General features: G+C 39.7%; 1 protein-coding gene across 1 annotated transcript in view; it reads right to left on the reverse strand.

Moving 5' to 3' along the window:
* Positions 1-19698, reverse strand: part of SLC9A2 (solute carrier family 9 member A2) — a 147877-nt gene that overhangs the window by 62457 nt on the left and 65722 nt on the right. The window contains exon 7 of the mRNA XM_049856372.1: positions 4276-4739. Coding sequence (XP_049712329.1) covers positions 4276-4739 — 464 coding nt within the window. The remainder of the gene's footprint in view (positions 1-4275; positions 4740-19698) is intronic.

Raw genomic sequence — 19698 nt, forward strand, 5'->3', positions numbered from 1 at the left:
TGTTTGACTATGAACTCCATGGAAACAGCAGGACTTCTCAGATTAACTGAGTACCTGAATAAGCTTTGCCAAGTAAGGGAAACTTTGAAAAGTTTTCATAAAATATGTACTACAAAGGAAAGACAAAAAATTTCCCTTTTTCTATTTCCTTAAACTTTCACAAACAGAAAACTCAATGTCTGAAATGATTTGACGTTGGCCAATACAGAACAAATATATATTAAACGTTGTTAATATTTTAAATAATTGTTATATTTCAGTTATTATATTTATTAGATTATTAATTACTTAAATGATTGGTTTAACTTGGCTAATTAAAATATTTTTACCTAAAGCTTAAAAAAAAATTTTCTCATCTCTTTAATTAGTCTGCTTTTTCAAATTCGATGCAGCAGGAGGTCAACGAAGTTCAAGGACAGTCTTGAGTTATCTGGTTGTATTTTATCCAGCATTGCTGTGTGTTTGCAGGAAAAGGATCCTTTCACGTCAGGCTGGCCTGCCATTTCATCGGCTGTTCCACATTTACACTCATTTCCTTTCTGTCACTGGCCATATTCTTCTCCATATCTCATCTGCAGTCTACCGATAAAGACAGAAGTGCATCCCCAAATGTCTCCCCTCTTGTTATCAATCTACAGGCAGTAGAAGCTTGGTGGCGCAGTAGTTAAAAGCTCAGCTACTAACCAAAAGGTCAGCACTTCAAATCCACCAGCCGCTTCTTGGAAACCCTATGGGGCAGTTCTCATGTGTCCTGTGGGGTCACTATGAGTGGGAATCGGCTCAAAGGCAACGGGTTTGGATTTTGGTGTGGGCAAACACTTAGCACAGAAAACGCCTTTCAGTTCCTTCTGTGAACCCTGGTTTCACAGAACATCGTCTGCATCAAAGTCATCAACTGCTCAAGCCAAACAAAAAGCAACCTTCCCACACTACTATGAACGTGCTTCCTGCTGCTGCTCGGCCTTTGCCTTATCACAAGATTAAGTTCAGTGACCCAAGGTTAGTATGTATTCTTTTGGGGTAAAATGTATCCAGTTTCATTCATAAAGACTGTCTGTATTTTTTCTATTGTTTGTAATTTTTCCAGTTACTCCCAATCCATGATCGCCCTGGACAATAGCACAAAGAGTTTGATCTATAATTTATACATTATAAATTTCTCTTCGCTTTAAAAAATTTTTGTGCTAGGTATCACCCCCTTCAACTTTGAATTTATCCTGTTTGGGGGAAGGAGTTAGTTAAGTTGACCTGTGGAGGCAGTAGTGGTTCAGTGATAGAATTCTCCCCTTTCACGTGGGAGAAGCAGCCCAGCCAGTGTACCTCCTGTGCGGTCACACACGACTGTCAGTGGAGGCTTCTGTGTTCCTATGATGCTGAACAGGTGTCAGTGGAGCTTCCAGACTAAGACAGACTCGGAAGAAAGGCCTGGTGATCTACTTCTTAAAATCAGTCCATGAAAACCCTATGGATTCCACCTGATCATGAGGATGACGTAGGACCATGCAGTGTTTTGTTCTGTTGTACATGGGGTCACCATGAGTCGGGGCCAGCTCAATGACAGCTAACAACAACAACAATTTCACCCATCCTCCAGATTTCTTTTTGAACATTCATTCTTTCTTTTTAATCTCTGCCCTTTCGTCTGCAATACCTACTGAACCATCATTTTCACTGTATACATCATCGTCTGTATTTTTCATACCTTACCCTATTCCACGAGTTCCTTAAACCTCTCCTACACTATGAATCAAGGGATCTTCCATAAAACATCTTACCTCTATTCTTTGAGAGTACCCAGCTAGGAAGCAAAGTTATAATATTTCATACTACAATTCTAATTATTCCAAATACCTGGTCAACTTGGCTCACTCTTCAGATAATTCAGTGAGAGAAACATCAGGTAGGTTTATTTTTGGCATTGGGTAGGAAAACCCTTAGGCGTATCCTGGTAGCTTGTGCTTCCGGCTGTTAGGGCCCATGGGCTTTCAACCCAGAGTATATAACCTACCAGGCTATATAACCTCTTTTATGTGAAACCATTACAGTGGTTGTGATTTATAGGTTCCGGCCATGTGACAAGGGCTTCCACTTCTGAAGATTTGCCATGCCCTTTTTCTGTCCTTGTCCACCTTCCCGTATTGGAATGGCAGGCCCTCGCTTTGGCCCACTGCCCTCCCTGGCTTAGCCCTCCCTTTCTGTCTCCAAAACCACGTTTATGGCTTCTGTGCCTCTGACAGGAAACTCAGAACATACTTCTGGAATGCACAGGGCCTTTGCATACTTTCAACAGTGGTTTAACAAGATCCTTTCCTGAGATTCAATTCTTGACAAACTCAAAGAATGGACCACTGAGATGTCTGAATGAAAGGTTTTGTAACAGGAGACAAGGCGGTGTCAAGGCATGACGTTTATTCTAAAACTGGCCTGACTTGACTGCAGGTATTGTAGTAAGGTATTGTTATTCCTTTGTAAGGTTTTCTTTATACCAGATAGATGCATTCTAAGAATTCCACATTAAAATGTCCTCAGTCTCTCCCAGTGAGGGTAAAATTTACGTACCAAACATAAGTCACAATGGAAAACTTGATGCCCTGGAAATTGGAATGAGGCACAAAATGTCTTCATTATTATGGAAGTTTCTCAGTCAAATTTTAGTATATGTAAGTTAATGAATAATCACTGTTAATGAATGATGGAATAAATGAAGTGGATTTTATTGCTTCAGTGAGGTGACTTAGCTGTCTTTAAGTCTTATATTCTAAAATAATGGGATTTCTTTATCAGTAAATTGTTTTCTACACAAGAATGTTCACACGAAATTAATGGGTATCATTAAAGATGATATCTTATTCAGTTAGGGGTCTAATCTTGTGGTAGAACACAGGCTAACATAGAAGAACGTTGGTTTCTACATCAGCAGTGAAATGAGTCAGGAATAGCATTTTGATGATACGAACTAATGGAGAGGGCAGTATAAATGACTTAAGTTACTTAATTACACTTTACTGAATCTTCTCCACCTCGACTTTCTTATCTGCAAAATGGGAAGAATATTTTATCTACTACCACATAGGTTGTCCAAAGACTGCAGCCATGCTAAGCATTCAAAACAGTTTAATGGTTATCATTACTATCACTGTTACTGCTACAGAATCGCAGTATAAACCGGCATCACCAGTGCTAACCGATTTGCTTAGCAATCAAGGCTGACTCAAGGTCTTTCGTTAGCAGAGCTAGAGCCATTCACGGGCCTGCGCGAGAAGGGAGAGGCTTCCTTATCCCTGCTGGCCACACCCCGCCTGAGTTCAGAAGGCAAGGTGGAAATAAATTTTGTCAACATTAAGATCCTAACAGCCTCTGAGTATAATTAGGTGTCAATTAACAGAGAATTATAGATAATTTGTGTTCTCTGAATAAATACCAGCTTTTTTTTTTTTTATGGGAAAAGGAGGTCTACCAGAAACATGTTGGCGGAGTAGTAAGAGGAAGTGACTCTGTGATGAGGAGGCTGCCTCAAATCATCAGCATGACAATTAACCAACCCCAGATAATGAGGAGCCCTCAGTAGGTATTATGGTTTCCCATGTATTCTACACACTGTAAATTGATGGCAGTACTTCTCACAAAGCATCCTGAGACTTGAAATCCTTTAAATGGTGATCAAAGACCATGACCTTTAAAAGCGCCAATCTGATAAATCTTCGAAGATAAACCTTCATCACAATCACTTGACGCTCCTCTGGCATAAGCAGTTAACGAACCAGTTACCTTCAAGTTGACTGTGACTCATGGTGACGCTATGTGTGTCCCAGTAGAACTGTGCTCCACAGGGTTTTCAAGGGCTGATTATTTAGAAGTAGACTGCCAGGCCTTTTTTCTGAGGCATCTCTGGGTGGACTTATCTGCCAACATCTTGCTTAGCAGCCAAGTGCATTGACCATTTACGCCACCCAGGGACCCCTTCCTCCAGCATAAACACAGGGCCGTGTAAGCAGGATTTGCTATATAGTTTGTCAGGCCCAGTAGAAGATGAAATGAGGGACCCCTTGTTCAAAAAGTATTAAGAACCTCAAGACAGTGACAGAACATTAAACCAAGTGTGGGGCCCTCTGAGTGCAGAACATTGTGCGCTGCACGGGTGCACACTCAGGAAGCTGGCCCTGCTTGTAAGGTCTCACCCAGCATGTTACACTTCCTTTTCCTGGCTGTCTGTCTCAAAAAGCTGGTGGGTGAGCCCCACGTGCTGGAGTGATGCAGCGGGAATGTGTTACTCACCACTGTTACTGCATCATTCAGCAGCGACTCGCCAAAGACCAGGATGTACAGCTGCTCATTGACGTGAATGTTCTCAAAGACAGCGAGCACAGCCACGGGGTCCACTGCTGAAATCAAGCTGCCAAAGAGTAGGTTCTGGAGCAAAGTGATGTCACTCAGGCCAAATGCTTCAATCTGGCAGATACCAAACAAAGACACTCCAATGCCAATGGAATTCCAAAGTGTCCCCACCACAGCATACCAGAAAATGGTGCCAATGTTCTCAAAGAAAGGACGAGTTGGCATGAAGTAGCCCGCATCAAGTACAATGGGCGGAAGGAGATATAAGAAAAAGACATCAGTCTTCATCGCGGGTGGAGACTTTTCATCTACTCCAAAAATAATTCCACCTAGTAGAAGTCCAACCATTATAAGAAGGCAGCTTTCAGGCACTATTGTGGGCAACTTGTGGTAGAGATGGAAGCCTGTTAAAGAAAACATACACATGAAACTTCAGTTATGCAGGAATTATGGAGAGGGTTATTTGGTTCTCTCTGAATAACGACTGGGTCCTATTTCAGAATCTCGCAGGTTAGCAAAATTGGCTACTGACTGTCTTTACAGAGTATGATTTAAAAGTCAAATGATTCCCTGAAAACCACTCACAAAGCACATTCAAGCAAAAATTTAAATGTAAATCAGAAATAGGATGTTAGCGATACACGGCATCTACGTAGCACAGTACTCTATCCTTTAGGGTCACTATGAGTCGGAATCGACTCAACGGCAACAGGGGTTTTTTGGTTTTGTTTTGATATTTTATATTTGAAACAATTTGGTGATTTCCAAAGCAGTTTTACATGTAACATCTCAAATTTGATCCTCATAAAAACCCTAAAGAGTGAGTAAGGTCCTTTTTCACCCCTACTTTTATTTAATCGAAAACTGAGCTTCTTTGGATGTTTGGATTGCTGCTGTCATCTCTGACACTCAGAATAGTTTTTAACTTACCTAATTTTATTTTTACTTTCAGGTCCTTTCATTTGGAACACTGTCTAATGTTTGCGATATTTGTTCCTTCGTAGTCAACCAAATCAATTCATACAAAGGTACATTTGGTCACTACTGTATGAAAGATACAAAGATAAGCCTGCCATTATATCCAATCTCAGAAAGACTTTCATTGAAGGTAAAGGAACTGAATGTTTATGCCTTGACTTACTCTAATACAAGGCAAAGTATGATAAAGTCCCAATCGAGTGCTGTAGTGTTACAGAGAAAGTAGAAATCTGCTGAAGAAGACTTCATGGAGAAGGCAGCATCTGGGCAGAGCTTAAAGGACAGACAGGCATTAAGCACATCCCATAAAAAAACCAAACCTGTTGCCATCAAGTTGATGCTGACTCACATATACCCTATAGGACAGAGTAGAACTGCCCCAAAGGGTTTCCAAGGAGTGGCTGGTGGATTTGAACTGCTGACCTTTTGGTTAGCAGCCTAATGCTTAATCAGGGGCCCACCAGGGCTCCATTAAGCACACAGGGAAGGCATAGAGAGTCTTACAGAAAATGGAAGAAGTCTCTGGGTGGTACAAATGGTTGACGAGCTCAACTGTTAACTGAAATGGTGATTTGAGCCCACCCAGAGGCACCCTGAAAGAAATGCCTGACCATCTACTTCCAAACAATCAGCCATTGAAAACCCTAGGGAGCGTGGGTCTCCTCTGACACATACGGGGTAGCAACGAGTCACCGTTGATTCAACAGCAATTGGTACTGGTAAGAAATGAAAAAATGGAGGGGCGTATCTTTCACCTAACCCATGGTGGAGCCCAGTGTGGCTTTAATACAGAGATCACGTTGTTAGGGCAAGGCCTATAGCAGAAAAAGAAGAGGAAATGTGGGTTGGGCCAGCACATGGAGACTACATCGATGGTAACTTCACACATGTGAGGTTATTTGACAGGGCTTCAGTGGGGAGAGACCTTATTTGCAAGGCAACCACGAGTAGTCATGAAGGCACTCAATGCATTTTAGAATTAAAGCATCGCATGAAAATTATCTGAATTATAGGAAAAGGATATTAAAATGATAGAATAAGTCTTTAGAAACTTAAGAGCACAGAAATTTTAATCAATAAAGCCTTCAAGGCCTAACCAACCAAAACCTGTTGCCGTCAAGTCGATTCCAACTCATAGCGACCTTACAGGACAGAGTAGAACTGCCCCATAGGGTTTCTGAGGGGTGGCTGGTGGATTCAAACTGATGACCTTTTTATTAGCAGCCATTCTCTTAACTACTTCGAGTCATAGTATGAAATAGTTTGTGAGCCAAAAAGTGTAATAATCATAATTTAAAGAAATTTAAAGAACTAATTTCTAATTTTTTTTTTTAGTTTCTAAATAGCAAACCACACGTCTGTACATTGGGTATTCAGATGAATATGTAGTAAAACGATTACTTCATTACTCATATTGTAGCTGTTGTCAGGTGTCAGTTCTGATTCATAGGGACCCTGTGTACAACAGAATGAAACACTGCCTGGTCCTGAGCCATCTCACAGTCACTGCTATATTTGAACCCATTGTTGCAGCCACTGTGTCAATCCATCTTATTGAGAGTTTTCTTTCTTTTCACTGACCCTCTAGTTTACTCAGCATGATGTCTTTCTCCAGGGACTGGTCCCTTCTGATAGCATGCCCAAAGTAAGTGAGATGAAATCTTGCCATCCTCTCTTCTAAGGAGCATTCTGGCTTTACTTCTTCCAAGACAGATTTGTTCATTCTTCTGGCAGTCCATGGTATATTCAATATTTCTCATCAATACCATAATTCAACGAAATTGATTCTTCTTCAGCCTTCCTATACATTGCCCAGCTTTTGCATGCATATGAGGCAATTAAAAATATCATGTCTTGGGTCAGGTGCCCCTTAGTCCTCAAAGTGACATCTGTGTTTTTAAACACCTTAAAAAGGTCTTTTGCAGCAGATTTGCCCAATGCAATATGTCGTGTGATTTCCTGACTGCTACTTCCATGGCTCTTGATTGTGAATCCAAGTAAAATAAAATCCTTGACAACTTCAATCTTTTCTCCGTTTATCATGATGTTGCTTACTGGTCCAGTTGTGAGGATTTCTGTTTTCTTTACGTTGAGGTGCAATCCATACTGAAGGCTGTGGTCTTTGATCTTCATTAGCAAGCGCATCAAGTCCTCTTCACTTTCAGCAAGTGAGGTTGTCATCTGCAGATACCAAAAAAAAAAAAACCTGTTGCCATCAAGTCAATTCCAACTCATAGTGACCCTGTAGGACAGAGCAGAACTGCCCCCCATAGGGTTTCCAGGAAGTAGCTGGTGGATTCCAACTGTTGAACTTTTGGTTAGCAGCCAAATGCTTAACCCCTTCACCACCAGGGCCCCATATGGGAGGCTGTTAAAGAATCTTCAATCCTGATGCCACATTCTTCTTCATATAGTCCATCTTCTCGGATTATAGCAGGCTCCAATAATTGGTGGGGAGTTATGTCTGAACTATTTCTCTTTACCCAACTATTTCTCTTTATCCATGCCCTTGAGCCCTTTGGCCTTCGTGTCAGAGAAGTAAAAAGTCCATTGAAAACCACATCTTTTAATCTCTCTTCACACTGACTCCCATAGCTTCACCATGGCAACTTCCCTGGTGTGATAAGAATGTAACTGTACTGTATATACCCTTTGCTGTCGAGTCGATTCCAACTCATAGCAACCCTGTAGGACAGAGTAGAGCTGCCCCATAGGGTTTCCAAGGAGCAGCTGGTGGATTCAAACTGCTGACCTTTTGATTAGCAGCTGTGGCTCTTAACCACTACGCCACAGGTCTCCCCAAGTTCCTAGGGTCTGAGTCCTATAGCCTCCTTTCTGAAACGAAGGTCTAACCCAAAGGCTTCGTGTCAACAAGCCGTAGGGCTACAAAATAGCAACTGCCTGCCTGGCTTCAAATTCCCATCTCCTTCACTTTCTGCCTGTAACTGTGTGTTATGGATTGAATTGTGTCCCCCAAAAATATGTGTTGTCAATCCTAACCCCTATACTTATGAAAATAAGCACATTTGGGAATAGGGGTTTCTTTGTTATGTTAATGAGGCCACATCAGTGTAGGGTGTGTTTTAAGCCAATCACTTTTGAAATATAAAAAGAGCAGATTAGACACAGAAGGGAACACAAACGGAGAAAAATTGGTGCCACTCAGAGATCACCAAGGAACCAAGAAAGAGAAGCTGAAAGAGACGAGGATTTTCCCCAGAGAGGGCCTTCTCCTAGAGTTGGTGCCTTGAATTTGGATTTCTAGCCCCCTAAATGTGAGAAGATAAAGTTCTGTTCATTAAAACCACTCATATGTGGTATTTCTGTTATAGCAGCAATAAGAAACTAAGACACGGTGGATAAGTTACTTAACTGGTCCAGTCCCAGTCTGCCCATCTGTAAAACAGGGACAAAGGTACCCACCACATAAAGTATTGTAATGATAACTGCATTGCTGGCTCCACAGCACCTACTACTGTGCCTCCTACATCACAAATGCCCCCCCCCCATTTTTAGTTTTCTTCCCCTCTTCCACATGAAAAAGAGAAAAATAGTTCTAAAGAAATATGCAGAAGTAAGGAATAGGAAATTGCTAGAGGTAAACCAGCCGCTCCTTGGAAAATCTATAGGGCAGTTCTACTCTGTTCTATAGGGTCACTATAGAGGCAAACTATAAAAAGAGTGAGACTTGTTTTCAGTGGCTCCCACTTCCTCTTCTTGCCTTTTTCTTTATTTTTACTGCTGCCCAGCTTCAGGTGCAAAAAAGCAAAGAAAAGGCTTCTTGAATTACAATGTTCACAGAATAAAACAAACCCACATGTATATGCCTTTGTGGCTTCTTCATTTTTCTCAAGTATTTCTTGAAAGGGAGATGAATTTGAATAGACGGAATTTGCTTTCCCTGAGTCTGCATTTCGCCTAATAGTATAGAGAAATATGTCAGATACTGGGAAAAATCAGATGAACTTACTGATGACTTTTACAAGGTTCAGCACAAGCATCTGCAGGTACAATCTATTGGTTAGTCTAGGGATTGGCTAACTTTCTTCTGTAAAGGGTCAGATAGTAAATATTTTCAGCCTGTGGGTCATAGGTAACTCTGACTCACTGTTTTAGTGCCAGATCAGCCATAGTGTCTTAGGCCGGGTTCTCTAGAGAAGCAAAACCAGTAAAGCATATAAATATATACATAGAGAGAAATTTATATCAAAGAAACGGCTCACTCGATTGTAGAGGCTGGAATATTCCGAGTCCGTGGATTAAGATAGAGGCTTCTCCTGATTCACGTAGCTGCAGAGGCTGGCAAATCCAAGACTGGCATGTCAGGAAGCAGGGCTCTTGCTCACAGGCAGTGAAGATCAACAAATCCCAAGACTGGCAGGCAAGACCTCAAGGCTTCTTCTGATTCATATAGCTGCAGGGGTTGGTGAACCCAAGATTGGCAGGTCGGAGAGCAGGGCTCTGCTCACAGGCTGTGAAGGTTGATGAGTCCCAAGATCGGCAGATAAGGTGATAGCTCAAGTCCCAAGAATCGGAGGTCAGACAAGCAGGAGGCAGCCACAGGATCCAGACCAAGCAAAAAGCCAGAATGTTGGCTTATATTCGGATGCAGACCACACCCCCAAGGAAACCCCCTTTCAACTGACTGGCTACTCACAGCAGGTCCCATTACGGGAGTGATTACATATCAACACTGAGAATTGTGGCCCAGCCAAGCTGACATGCCTGTGTTACAATGAAACTTTATTTATGGACATTGAAATTTGAATGTCACATAATTTTTATGTCACAAAATATGTTTCTTCTTTTGACTATTTTTATTGTGATAAAATATATGTAACAAAACATTTGACATTTCAGCAATCTTCACATGGACAGTTCAGTGACATTAATTACGTCCATCGCATTGTTCAACCATCACCCAAAAATATAAAAACCATTCTTAGCTTACAGGCCATACAAACAAGCCTTGGGCCATTTTTGAGCCACAGGCGTGTAGTTCACCCACCTTTCGTTTAGTCCGTGTTCTGTATCTCCTGCTAACTTCTATTTATAGTGTTCTAAGCATCGTGCCTTAAGTCATTCAATATTTATTACTAGTACATAAAAGTCTGTGAGGATGGATGCTTTAAAAATCTATAATTTTATTTTAATTGCAAAAGAAACTTGCTTACTAGGAAAGGGACCAGGGTTAGGGGTTTCCTTTACAAAATGTATAGTTAAAATATTCCCTTTCATAGTAAATCTCTTTTCTTTCTGCATACAGATGTTGAAATTAATTAACCTTAAAAACTAAAGATCTCTTTAAAATTAAATCCACTATATTTTCTCATTATACTTAAAGTAACCTACTTGTCCAGTTTGGGGGAGAGAGCAAATACAGGAAGCTTCCAGATATCAGGATCCACCAAAAAGCAACAATGTAAAAATCAGAGAATACCAGTTTCAACAACTACAAAAATATTTAGAAAGTTTCAAAAAAAAAAATACATCTCTAAATAACAAGTAGCATCCCCCCCAAAAAATCATTGTAGAGTCAATTCCAACTCATAGTGACCCTATAGGACAGAGTAGAACTGCCTCCTAGGCTCTCCAAGTAGATTCCAACTGCTGACCCTTTTTTGGTAAGCAGCCACATTCTTAACCACTGGCCACCAGGGCTCCAACAGGTAGCACACCAGAAGGGAAAGGAGAGACCAGCAAAAGCAATTAGAAACAGTGCCCTCAGGAAGAAAATACTAAATCCAGGTGAATCATGCAAACTCTTCAAATAAATACAGTACACTCTATCTTAGCTGTAAAGTAGCCCTGGTGGTGCAATGGTTAAATTGCTCAGCTGCTAACCAAAAGGTCAGTGGTTTGAACCTGCCAGGGGCTCTGTAGGAGAAAGATGTGGCAGTCTGCTTCTGTAAAGACTACAGCCTTGGAAACCCTATGGGGCAGTTCTACTCTGTCCTCTAGGATCACTGTGAGTTGGAATCCACTCGATGGCAATGGGATTCTTTTAATCTTAAAAGTGCTTCAAGGAAAAAATAATATCTATTGGCAAGCCTGTGGTAAGTACAATAAAAGTTGATGTGCATACAAAGTCAGTACCAGGCGACTGCTGAGGCCCCAACCCAGCTCTAGGCTCTGGTGCCATTCATCCTCAAAACACATGCTATGGGGAACGCTAGATTTAAACTTAAGAATGGTGTAAAATAAGTCATGTCTATTTGGATGGAAAAAAAGATAAGCATTTATGGATATATTAAAATTGTTTTTAAATATTAGGACAAATAAATACATTTATTTAAGCCAAACAATGCTGATTTTCTATATCTCAATTTATATAGTAATTAAATAGATATATTTTCAAATATCATTTTAATGAGCAAGGATAGTCAGAAACAGACAGAAAATAGTAAATAAAGGCACCATTTTAATCAGATATTTCAACATACCCCTATCATTACAAGATAATGCAAATGGACAAAGAATTAGCAACAAAATTGAATTATAAAAATAGAGTTTAATTGAGTATATAAATAATAAAAATAAGCACACAAATAAATAATACAGAAAAAATAGAACAGAATTCAAGCAGGATTAACTGATCTATGTCAGGTACTTATTAACATGTGACTATAGGTTTCTCATAAAATTTAGCCACAGGCTGAACTGAAAAGTACAAAAATAATGAAACTATCAATATAGACATTTTTTAAATAGTCTACTTTTGAGATCTGCTAAGGATTCATGATAATAAAAATAACTTAAAAAAGAGAAAACATAAATGAAAACTTAAAAAATTATATGATTATTCTACAGCAGAGAGCTTACATGGTATTGAATTTTCCAATTGACCATTTAAAAAGAAAAAGAAAAACATAGAGTTTAGTCCCTCCATGAATAACACTGAAAAGATACAAACACAGAAAGTTAAACCCTTTATCACATATTTGAATGCCTTCTAGTTACAAGGCTCTGAGGGACATGACATTGAATCGCAGATGGGTCCTGTCTTTCACGAGCTTATATCTGGTAAAGAAGATAAGACTACAAGTAATTACAATACAAGATTGAAGATGATTAATGCTATGAAACAGAAGATGTTGTAAGTATTAGAGAAGTAGGGAGAATATGGAAATTAATTCAGATGTGGAAATTCAGGAAGACTTTGGTGTTTTTTGGTGGAGGAGATGGCATTAACCCTTGGGTGACCCAATTATTTTCAGCTTTGAATTTTTTGTTGATACCACGTGTTGTCATCAATGGAAGCATGCTGAATCATTAAGTGTATCTGAATTTTTGGCAGGTAATATGGATTCCCCCGCTCCCCCATAAGCATACCCTAAGTGTTTAGTGGTACATATGAAGTATCACTAATTATACCCAGAGTCCCCACAGGAGTCAATTGGTATACATGTGTAACATATAAAATTTTCAAAATTTCTATTTTTCTACCAAAAATGAGAAATTTATGGCAGATGCTCATTTCTTCAGTTTTAAACAGTCATAAAGGCCCCTGCCTTGTGCCAGCAAGCACTGTTGGTGTTACAGCAGATTCTCAATAAACCACAGAGGCTGAAAAAGCTCACGGTCACTATATGTACTGCCAGGCACGAAGGGTTTTAAGATAGCTGGATGTGGATACCTCAATTCCGAGGGGGATGAAGCACAAGTCAAGACAGGAAGAAATGTAGGCACAGTGAGGAAGGGGTGTCAGGACTGGCCCGAATACAAGACGCCAAAGGTGGGAAGGTCCCTGGGCGGCACAAATGGTTTGCACTCGATGAAAAGCCTAAAAGTTGATGGTTTAAACCCACTCAGGGGTGCCATGGACGAAAGCCCCGTGGAGCAGTTCTACTCTGTAACACAGAGGGTCTCCAGGACCTGTTGTTTTAAGATAAAGAAGAGAAGGCGGGTCAGCCAAGCAGGGTAGAGCCATTCTGCCGGAAGCCTTACAATAAAGTGTGGGAGGGAAGATATAAATTATGCAAATAAAACCAGGACTTATAGATTTGGAAAATTCAATTGTACAAACTAAGCACACATAAAACACAATCTGTCCGTATGCTGCCTACAAGAGACACACCTTAGATTTTAAGACACAAACAAAACAAAATTCAAAGAATGGAAAAAAAATACATCAAGCAAACAGCAATCAAAAAAGAGCAGGAGTGGCAATATTAATCTCTGACAAAATAGACTTTAAAGTAAAATCCACTACAAAGGATAAGGAAGGACACTATATAATGATTAAAGGGTCAATACACCAGGAGGGCATAACCGTAATAAATATTCATGCCCCCAATGACAGGGTTCCAAAGTACATAAAACAAACTGTAATAGCATTGAAAAGGGAAATAGACAGCTCTACAATAATAGTAGGAGACTTCAGCATACCATTTTTGGTGAAGGACAAACAAAGGAAAAATGTCCTGGAACTTTCCCCAAGGATGTGACTACACGATCTTTTGCTAAAGAAATCAGGCCGGTTCCTTAAGAATCTAATCAACTACCTCAGCATAAATCCTGTCAGTTTAGACTGAAAGGGACAGAGGCAGGACAAAATAAAGAAGAGCTGTCTGACTCCTGGAATTCTTATTGCTGGGGGTGGTGGAAGTCCTGACTCTCTACCAGGTCTCCTCTGGCTCACCTCACTGTACCACCAGGGTTCCTGAAATCAGTAACAGGAAAATCTCCAAACGCGGAGGCTAAACAACACACTCTAAAAACTTCCATGGGTCTTCACACTAAGATGGCTATAATTAAAAGGCAGGTAACTGCAAGTTTTGATCAGCATGTGAGGAAATCAGAACCTTCACACACTGCTGATGGAAATATAAATATAAGACGGTGCAGCCACTTCAGAAAACAGCCAGTAGTTCCTCAAGAAGTTAAACATAGGCTTATCATTTGACCCAGCAATTCCACTCCTAGGTTATGCCCAAAGGAAATGGTAACATTAGTCCACACAAGAACGTGTAGAGGAATATTTATAGCAGAATTATTCGTAATAGCCAAAAGGTAGAACCCAAATGTCCACCAAAGATGAATGGATAAAGAAAACGTGGTATATCTGCTAAATGAAGTACTATTTGGCCATAAAAAAGAATGAAATACTGATACATGAATTGTGTCTCTCCAAAATAAGTGTTGAAATCCTAACCCTTATACCTGTGGATGTAATTGTGTTTGGAAACAGGTTCGTCTTTGCTCTACTAATGAGCACAGTGGTTAAAGTGCGCTCAGCTGCTAACCAAAAAGGTCAGCGGATCAAATCCACCAGCTGCTCCACAGAAGAAAGATGTGGCAGTCTGCTTCCTAAAAGATTTAAAGCCTTGGAAACCCTATGGGGCAGTTCTACTCTGTCCTACAGGGTCACTACGAGTCAGAATCGACTCGGCAGCAGTGGGTTTTGTTTTGGTTATACTATTGAGGTCCTAGGGTGTGTCCAAAAGCTAATCACTTCCAAGTTATAAGGAGCAGCATAGACACAGAAGCAAGCAAGCAGAAACCAGGGGGTGGGAGGGTTGAGGTAGACACTATGTGAAGATTGCCAAAGAACTGAGGAAAGTCAGGATCTTCTCCCAGAGCCAACAAAGAGAGCTTTCTCCTAGAACCATTGTCCTGGATTTGGACTTCTAGCCTTCTAAACTGGGAGCAAATAAATTTCTGTGCTCCCCTGCCCCTTCCTGATGGGCTGTGCCATGCCACCTGGCAATAGAGATATAAGCTTGCTGCCACCCCAATTCTATCCTGCCTCCAGTGACTGGTGCCTCCACCACCTTGTTTTTGGTTACTGTTTTTATTTTTATTTACTTATTTTTGTTTGATTGTTGGTTTCTTCTCTCTCTTTCCCCTTTTTCCTTTCCTTTCTCCTGCCTGCCTAGCCCTGTGCAACACCCATGCCACTTCTCAACAGGTCAAGCCACCCCACTTGGCTAGAGAGCCACCAGCACATGGCTTCACCAGGTCTGTCCCACCTCCACCTGCTGAATCCTACAGCACTGCCATTTTATTTACTCTTTTTATTTTATTTATTTACTTTTTTGCCCTTTTTTCCTCTTCTTTTACCCACCCATTTAGCTCTGCACATCACATCCTCTCCTTTCCCTCCTGCCTATCTTCACCATGCACCAAGTGCCATGCCCCCAAACAGTACCAATGCAGTCCCCTGGACCCAGCCCCACACTGCTGCCCAGCCCTGCCTCATTAACCCCAGTTCATGCCCCAAACTAGCCATACCCACCCCTTCACCCCATCGGACCCACACTGCTGCACCATAGCTGAGTGACCAGTCCTGCCCACCTGGAAAAGATGGTGAGAACTATTTAGCCCACAAGTGAGCAAGCAACAAAACACACCCAGCCTGCCTGCCCAGACATAACCAAATAAAACATAAAAGCAAAATGAAACTATCAAATCTACCATCAATAAATGAAGAAAATAATTCCTGAATGTCCTGGAGAAAGCAGACAATATCAGAAAAAAAAAAAAAAAAAAGGAGATGATGGCCCCAGAAAGCGACCAAAATAAAACACCAGGTGACCTTCTGCTAGAAGAAAAAGCACTGGAGCTACCTGATAGGAAATTCAGAACACTAATATTCAGAGTTCTCCAACAGATGCATGAAAGTGTGGACAAAAATAAAGAAAAAATAGACAAAATCATGGAAAAGACAGACAAAACAATGGAACAAATCAAGAAAATAATACAGGAACAAAATGTCAAAATAAATAAACAACGAAATCATACAAAAACAGCAATTAGAAATCCAAAAGATAAACAACAAGATTTCAGAAATGGACAATGCTATACAAGGTTTTAGAAGCAAATTTGAAACAATAGAAGACAGGATCAGTGAAATTGAAGACAGATCTTGGATACCACTTTTTATGAGGAAAAATCAGAGATGAGAAAAATGAAGAAACCCTGAAAAAAATGTGGGATACAATCAAAAGTGAAAATCTGTGTGTTATCAGAGTTCCAGAACAGGTGGAGAAAACAGAAAACACAGAAAGGATCACTGAAAATTTGCTGACAGAAAACTTCTCTAATATCCTGAAAGCTGACTATCCAAGAAGCTCAATGAACTCCATATTGGATAGACTCCAAAATAAAAACGGCAAGACATATAATCACACTAGCTAAAACCAAAGACAAAGAAAGAATCCTGAAAGCAGCTCAAGAAAAACAAAAAGTCACATACAAAGGGGAAACAATAAGACTAAGCTCTGATTACTTGGCAGAAACCACACAGGCAAGAAGGCAATGGGATTACATATATTAAATCTTGAAAGAAAAAGCTGTCAACCAAGAATAATATATCTTGCAAAACTCTTACTCAAAACCATGATGCTATGATGGCAAAATTAGGACATTTCCAGATAAACAGAAATTAAGGGAATATGAGAAAACCAAAACAAACTTACAAGAATTATTAAAGGAAGACCTTCAGTTAGAGAACCAACAACATCAGACAACAGCCTGAATTTAGGATGCAAGACCTCATCACCAGATACCAACTTAGGTAATGAACTCTCAAGGACAAAACAAAACTAAAAAATTTACAACAGGGAGTCAGAGATGTCAATCTGTAAGTGACAATAATGTCAAAACAATAAAAGAAAGAATAACAGTGTAGGCACAGAACTTTCAAATGGAGAGGAAGTCAAAGCATTATCAAGTAATAAAAGACTGATTTAAAATAAGGAAGATGGGGTAAATTTCAAGGTAACCGCAAAGAAAGTTCAGAAACCTATTCATCAAAATAAAGAAGAAAAACATAAAGTCTCAGTAAAAACAAAATCTACAAAAATGAAAGAAATGAAAAATATACAAAAGGAACTCAGCACAGAAGAGTAAGAGGAAAAAGAAAATGTCAGCACCACAAAAAAAGCACTACAAAATGACAGCAATAGACTCACACCTATCAATGATTACACTGCATATAAATGGCTTAATGCATCTATAAAGAGACAAAGAGTGACAGAATGGATAAATGCATTAAAAAAAATGCTGTCTACAAGAGACACACCTTAGAAACAAAGACATAAATTTATTAAATATCAAAGGATGGAGAAAAATATATCAAGCAAACAGCTACCAAAAAAAAAAAAAAAAGCAGGAGTGGCAATACTAATCTCAGATAAAATAGACTTTAAAACAAAATCCACCATAAAAGACAAAGAAGGGCATTATAAAATGATGAAAGGGACAATCCATCAAGAGGGCATAACCATAATAAAAATCTATGCATCAAATAGCAGGGCTCCAAAACATATAAAACAAACTCTAACAGCACTGAAAAGAGAAATAGATAGTTCCCAATAATAGTAAGAGACATCAACACACCACTCTTGGTAAAGGACAGAACATCTAGAAAGAAACTCAAAGATACAGAAGATCTAAAGGCCACAATCAACCCACCTGACCTCACAGACCACATATAGAACACTCTACCCAACAGCAGCAAAATACACATTCTTTTCCAACTCGCATGGAACGTTCTCCAGAATTGATCACATCTTAGCCCCAAGCAACACTCAACAAAATCCAAAACATTGAGATAATACAAAGCATCTTCTCTGATCACAATGCCATCAAAGTAGAAATTAATAACAAGAAGAGCAACCAAAAAAAAAAAAAATCAAATACATGCAAACTGAATAACACACTGCTTAAAAACCATTGGGTAATAGAAGAAATCAAAGTTGGAATAAAAAAATTCCTAGAATCAAATGAGAATGAAAACACATCATACCAAAACCTTTGTTGTTTTTGCTAGGTAACGTCGAGTTGGTTCCGACTCATAACGACCCTATGCACAACAGAACAAAACACTGCCCAGTCCTGAGCCATCCTTACAATCATTGTTATGCTTGAGCTCATTGTTGCAGCCACTGTGCCAATCCACCTCGTTGAGGGTCTTCCTCTTTCCCACTGACCCTGTACTCTGCCAAGCATGATGTCCTTCTCCAGAGACTCATCCCTCCTGACAACATGTCCAAAGTATGTAAGACGCAGTTTCACCATCCTTGCTTCTAAGGAGCTTCCTGGTTGTATTTCTTCTAAGACAGATTTGTTCGTTCTTTTGGCAGTCCATGGTATATTCAATATTTGTCACCAACACCATAATTCAAAGGCGTCAATTTTTCTTCGGTCTTCCTTTTTCATTGTCCAGCTTTCACATGCATATGATGTGATTGAAAATACCATGGCTCGGGTCAGGCACACCTTAGTCTTCAAGGTGACATCTTTGCTCTTCAACAGTTTAAAGAGGTCCTTTGCACCAGATTTACCCAATGCAATGGGTCTTTTAATTTCTTGACTGCTGCTTCCATGGCTGTTGATTGTGGATCCAAGTAAAATGAAATCCTTGACAACTTCAACTTTAGGACATAGTAAAGGCAGTGCTCAGAGGTCAATTTATAGCAATAGATGCACATGACAAAAAAGAAGAAAGGGACAAAATAAAAAAAAATAGCTACACAACTTCAGCAAATAGAGAACAGCAAAAGAAGCCCACAGCCAACAGAAAAAAGGAAACAATAAAAATCAGAGCAGAAGTAAATGAAATAGAGGTTAGAAAAATAATAGAAACAATCAACAAAGCCAAAAGTTGGTCTTTGAAATGATCAACAAACTTGACAAACCACTGGCCAAATGGACAAAAGAAAAATAGAAGAGGATGTAAATAACCCAAATAAGAAATGAAATGGGGGACATTACAACAGACCCAACTGAAATAAAAAGGATCATAATGGAGTTCTATGAAAAACTAGACTCCAACAAATTTGAAAACCTAGAGAAAATGTACAAATTTCTAGAAACACACTACCTACCCAAACTAACACAAACTGAAGTTGAAAATTTGAACAAACCCATAATAAGAGAAGAGATTGAAAAGGTAATTTAAAAACTCCCAACCAAAAAAAAGCCCTGGCCCAGATGGCTTCACTGGAGAAGGCTACCAAACATTCAGAGAAGAGCTTACACCAGTACTACTGAAACTATTTCAGAATTCAGAACATAGACATGGAAGGAATAGTTCCGAATTGATTTTATGAAGCCAGCATAACCCTGATACCAAAACCAGGCAAAGACAACACAAAAGAAGAAAATTACAGACCAATATCTCTCAGCAATACAGATGCAAAATTCTCAAAAAAATTCTAGCCAATAGAAATCGGCATCATAAAAAATACACCACAACCAAGTGGGATTAATACCAGGTATGCAAGGAGATTTCTATCTCTGTCACGCAAGGATGGTTCAACATTAGAAAATCAGTCAACGTAATCCACTACATAAAAGAAAAGAATCACACAATCATCTCAATCAATGCAGAAAAGGCATTCATCAAAGTCCAACACCCATTCCTGATAAAAACTCTCA

The sequence above is a fragment of the Elephas maximus genome, chromosome 17, assembly GCF_024166365.1.
Source record: "Elephas maximus indicus isolate mEleMax1 chromosome 17, mEleMax1 primary haplotype, whole genome shotgun sequence".
Taxonomy (NCBI): domain Eukaryota; kingdom Metazoa; phylum Chordata; class Mammalia; order Proboscidea; family Elephantidae; genus Elephas; species Elephas maximus.